This window comes from Sprattus sprattus (assembly GCF_963457725.1).
Source record: "Sprattus sprattus genome assembly, chromosome: 9".
In the NCBI taxonomy this organism is placed as follows: Eukaryota; Metazoa; Chordata; class Actinopteri; order Clupeiformes; family Clupeidae; genus Sprattus; species Sprattus sprattus.
In genome coordinates, this window is record NC_137928.1 from 280,001 (window position 1) to 282,500 (window position 2,500).

Genomic DNA, 2,500 nt, shown 5'->3' on the forward strand with positions numbered 1-2,500 from the left:
ATTTAATAAGTGTCAAAGGCTATATTTGACAATTACATGAAGTGGATGCAAAGAGTCAATATTTCCAGTGTTGACCATGTTGGCTTGGAGTTTGTCAGTTTGTGGGTTTGTGTCTGTCCAACCGCCTATTGAGGATTGACCACAAGCTCTCAATGGGATTAAGGTCTGCGGAGTTTCCAGGACATGGACCCAAAATATCAATGTTTAGTTCCCCGAGCCACTTAGTTATCACTTTTGCCTTATGTGCTCCATCATGCTGGGAAAGGTTGCTCTCAATGTTGTTTGTTAAGAGTGAATGTGAGTGTGTGTGAAACATTGAAACACACACACACATATTGAAACACGCGCACACACACATATACAGCCGCGGAAAAAATTAAGAGACCACTTCAAAATTATCAGTTTCTCTGGTTTTACTATTTATTGGTATGTGTTAAAGTAAAATGTACATTTTTGTTTTATTCTATAACCTACTGGCAACATTCCTACCAAATTTCAAATAAAAATATTGTCATTTAGATCATTTATTTGCAGAAAAATGACAATTGGTCAAAATAGCAAAAAAGATGCAGTGTCTTCAGATCTCGAATAATGCAAAGAAAACAAGCTCATATTCATTTTTAAACTACACAATACTAATGCTTTAACTTAGGAGGAGTTCAGAAATCAATATTTGGTGGAATAACCTTGATTTAAAATCACAACTTTCATGTGTCTTGGCATGCTCTCCACCAGTCTTTCACATTGCCGTTGGGTGACTTTATGCTACTCCTGGCGCAAGAATTTAAGCAGCTCGGCTTCTTTTCATGGCTTGTGACCATCCATCTTCCTCTTGATCACATTTCAGAGTTTTTTTTATGGGATTCAGGTCTCGAAATTGGGCTGGCCATGACAGGGTCCTGATCTGGTGATACTCCATCCACACCTTTACTGGCCTGGCTGTGTGGCATGGAGCATTGCCCTGCTGGAAAAAACACTTCTCAGAGTTGGGGAACATTGTCAGAGCAAAAGGAAGCAAGTTTTTCTTCCGGGACAACGTTGTACTTTGCCTGGCTGAGGTTTGTAAAAGACCATAAGGATTGAACCAAAGCGGACTGGTGGGTCTCCTAGTTCGTCTTCTCTGATGAGTCCAATTTCACAGTAGGTGCAAGACTCTGTGGCTTGTAGGCCTCTCCAGGTCTCCGTCTAACCATCAGACGACCATGTGTTGGACAAAGCTGAAAATTGGACTCATCAGAGAAGACAAACTGGGGGAACTGAAATTTGGTAGGAATGTTGCCAGTAGGTTATAGAATAAAACTAAAATGTACATTTTACTTCAACACATACCAATAAATAGTAAAACCAGAGAAACTGATAATTTTGAAGTGGTCTCTTAATTTTTTCCGCGGCTGTACATTGACACACTCAAACACATACACACACACCCTGAAAGGCACAGAAACTGAAACACACTATACACACACACACACACACACACAAACACAGACTCGAAACAGACACATTTACTAAAGAACCCACAAATCAGAGTTGAGTACTTAAAGATTAAAAATGTATTTATTAATAACTTATATTTCAAGTTCTAATAGTGTTAACAATCAGAGGCTTGGTGCCTCACATTCTGTGTATGAGTGTGTGTGTGTGTGTATATGTGTGTCTCTCTCACAAGAGTCCTGCTGTGTTAACACACACACCTGATAGTCTGCACCGTGAGCGCAGTCAGATCCACACACACACACACACCCCTCTTGGATTCAGTGTGTCACTCTGTTGGTCGCGGTGAGTGTGTCACTCTGTTGGTCGCTGTGTGTGTGTGTGTGTGTGTGTGTGTGTGCGTGTGTGTCACTCTGTTGGTCGCTGTGTGTGTGTGTGTGTCACTCTGTCTGGTCGCTGTGTGTGTGTGTGTGATGCTGTTTGGTCGCTGTGTGTGTGTGTCACGCTGTTGGTCGCTGTGTGTGTGTGATGCTGTTTGGTCCCTGTGTGTGTGTGTGTGTGTGTGTGTGACGCTGTTGGTTCGCGGTGTGTGTGATGCTGTTTGGTCCCTGTGTGTGTGTATCTGTGTGTGCATGAGTTCGTTTGTGTTTTTGTGTGTAGATGTTTGAAGGAGTGTGTATGATGTGAGTGTGTGTGTGTGTGTGTGTGTGTGTGTGTGTGTGTGTGTGTGTGTGTGTGTGTGTGTGTGTGTGTGTGGGTATGTGTGTGTGTGTGTGTGTCGACGGGGTTTAGGGGGGGTCATAGTCTGGGCGTGGCCGTGGGCGGGGCTGAGGGGGGTGTGGGTGTGGTCCAGCTGGCGTTGCCATGGCGATGGCTCTGGTCGGCGGGGCTGATGATCTCCTCCAGGGTCACGTAGGTCCCGCTGAGGAATCCCAGAATGCCGAGCAGCACGATGGTGAGGTCCTTGGCGAGGACGGAGAGAGAGAGCGAGGGATGGAGGAGAGGAGCAGCGGAGGAGAGGAGCATCAGTTCCACCAGAGGAGGAAAGACGAGCGCCAGCGCCGAG

General features: G+C 45.0%; 1 protein-coding gene across 3 annotated transcripts in view; it reads right to left on the reverse strand.

The window, feature by feature from the left end:
• Nucleotides 1-1,744: 1,744 nt before the first annotated feature.
• The window catches only part of slc36a4 (solute carrier family 36 member 4), a 15,513-nt gene continuing 14,757 nt past the window's right edge, over nucleotides 1,745-2,500 (reverse strand). For all 3 annotated transcript variants that reach the window (XM_080844667.1, XM_080844666.1, XM_080844665.1), the window contains one exon: nucleotides 1,745-2,500. This exon is cut by the window's right edge and continues 64 nt beyond it. In XM_080844667.1, the coding sequence (XP_080700793.1) occupies nucleotides 2,233-2,500 (268 nt within the window). In that variant the 3' untranslated portion in view covers nucleotides 1,745-2,232.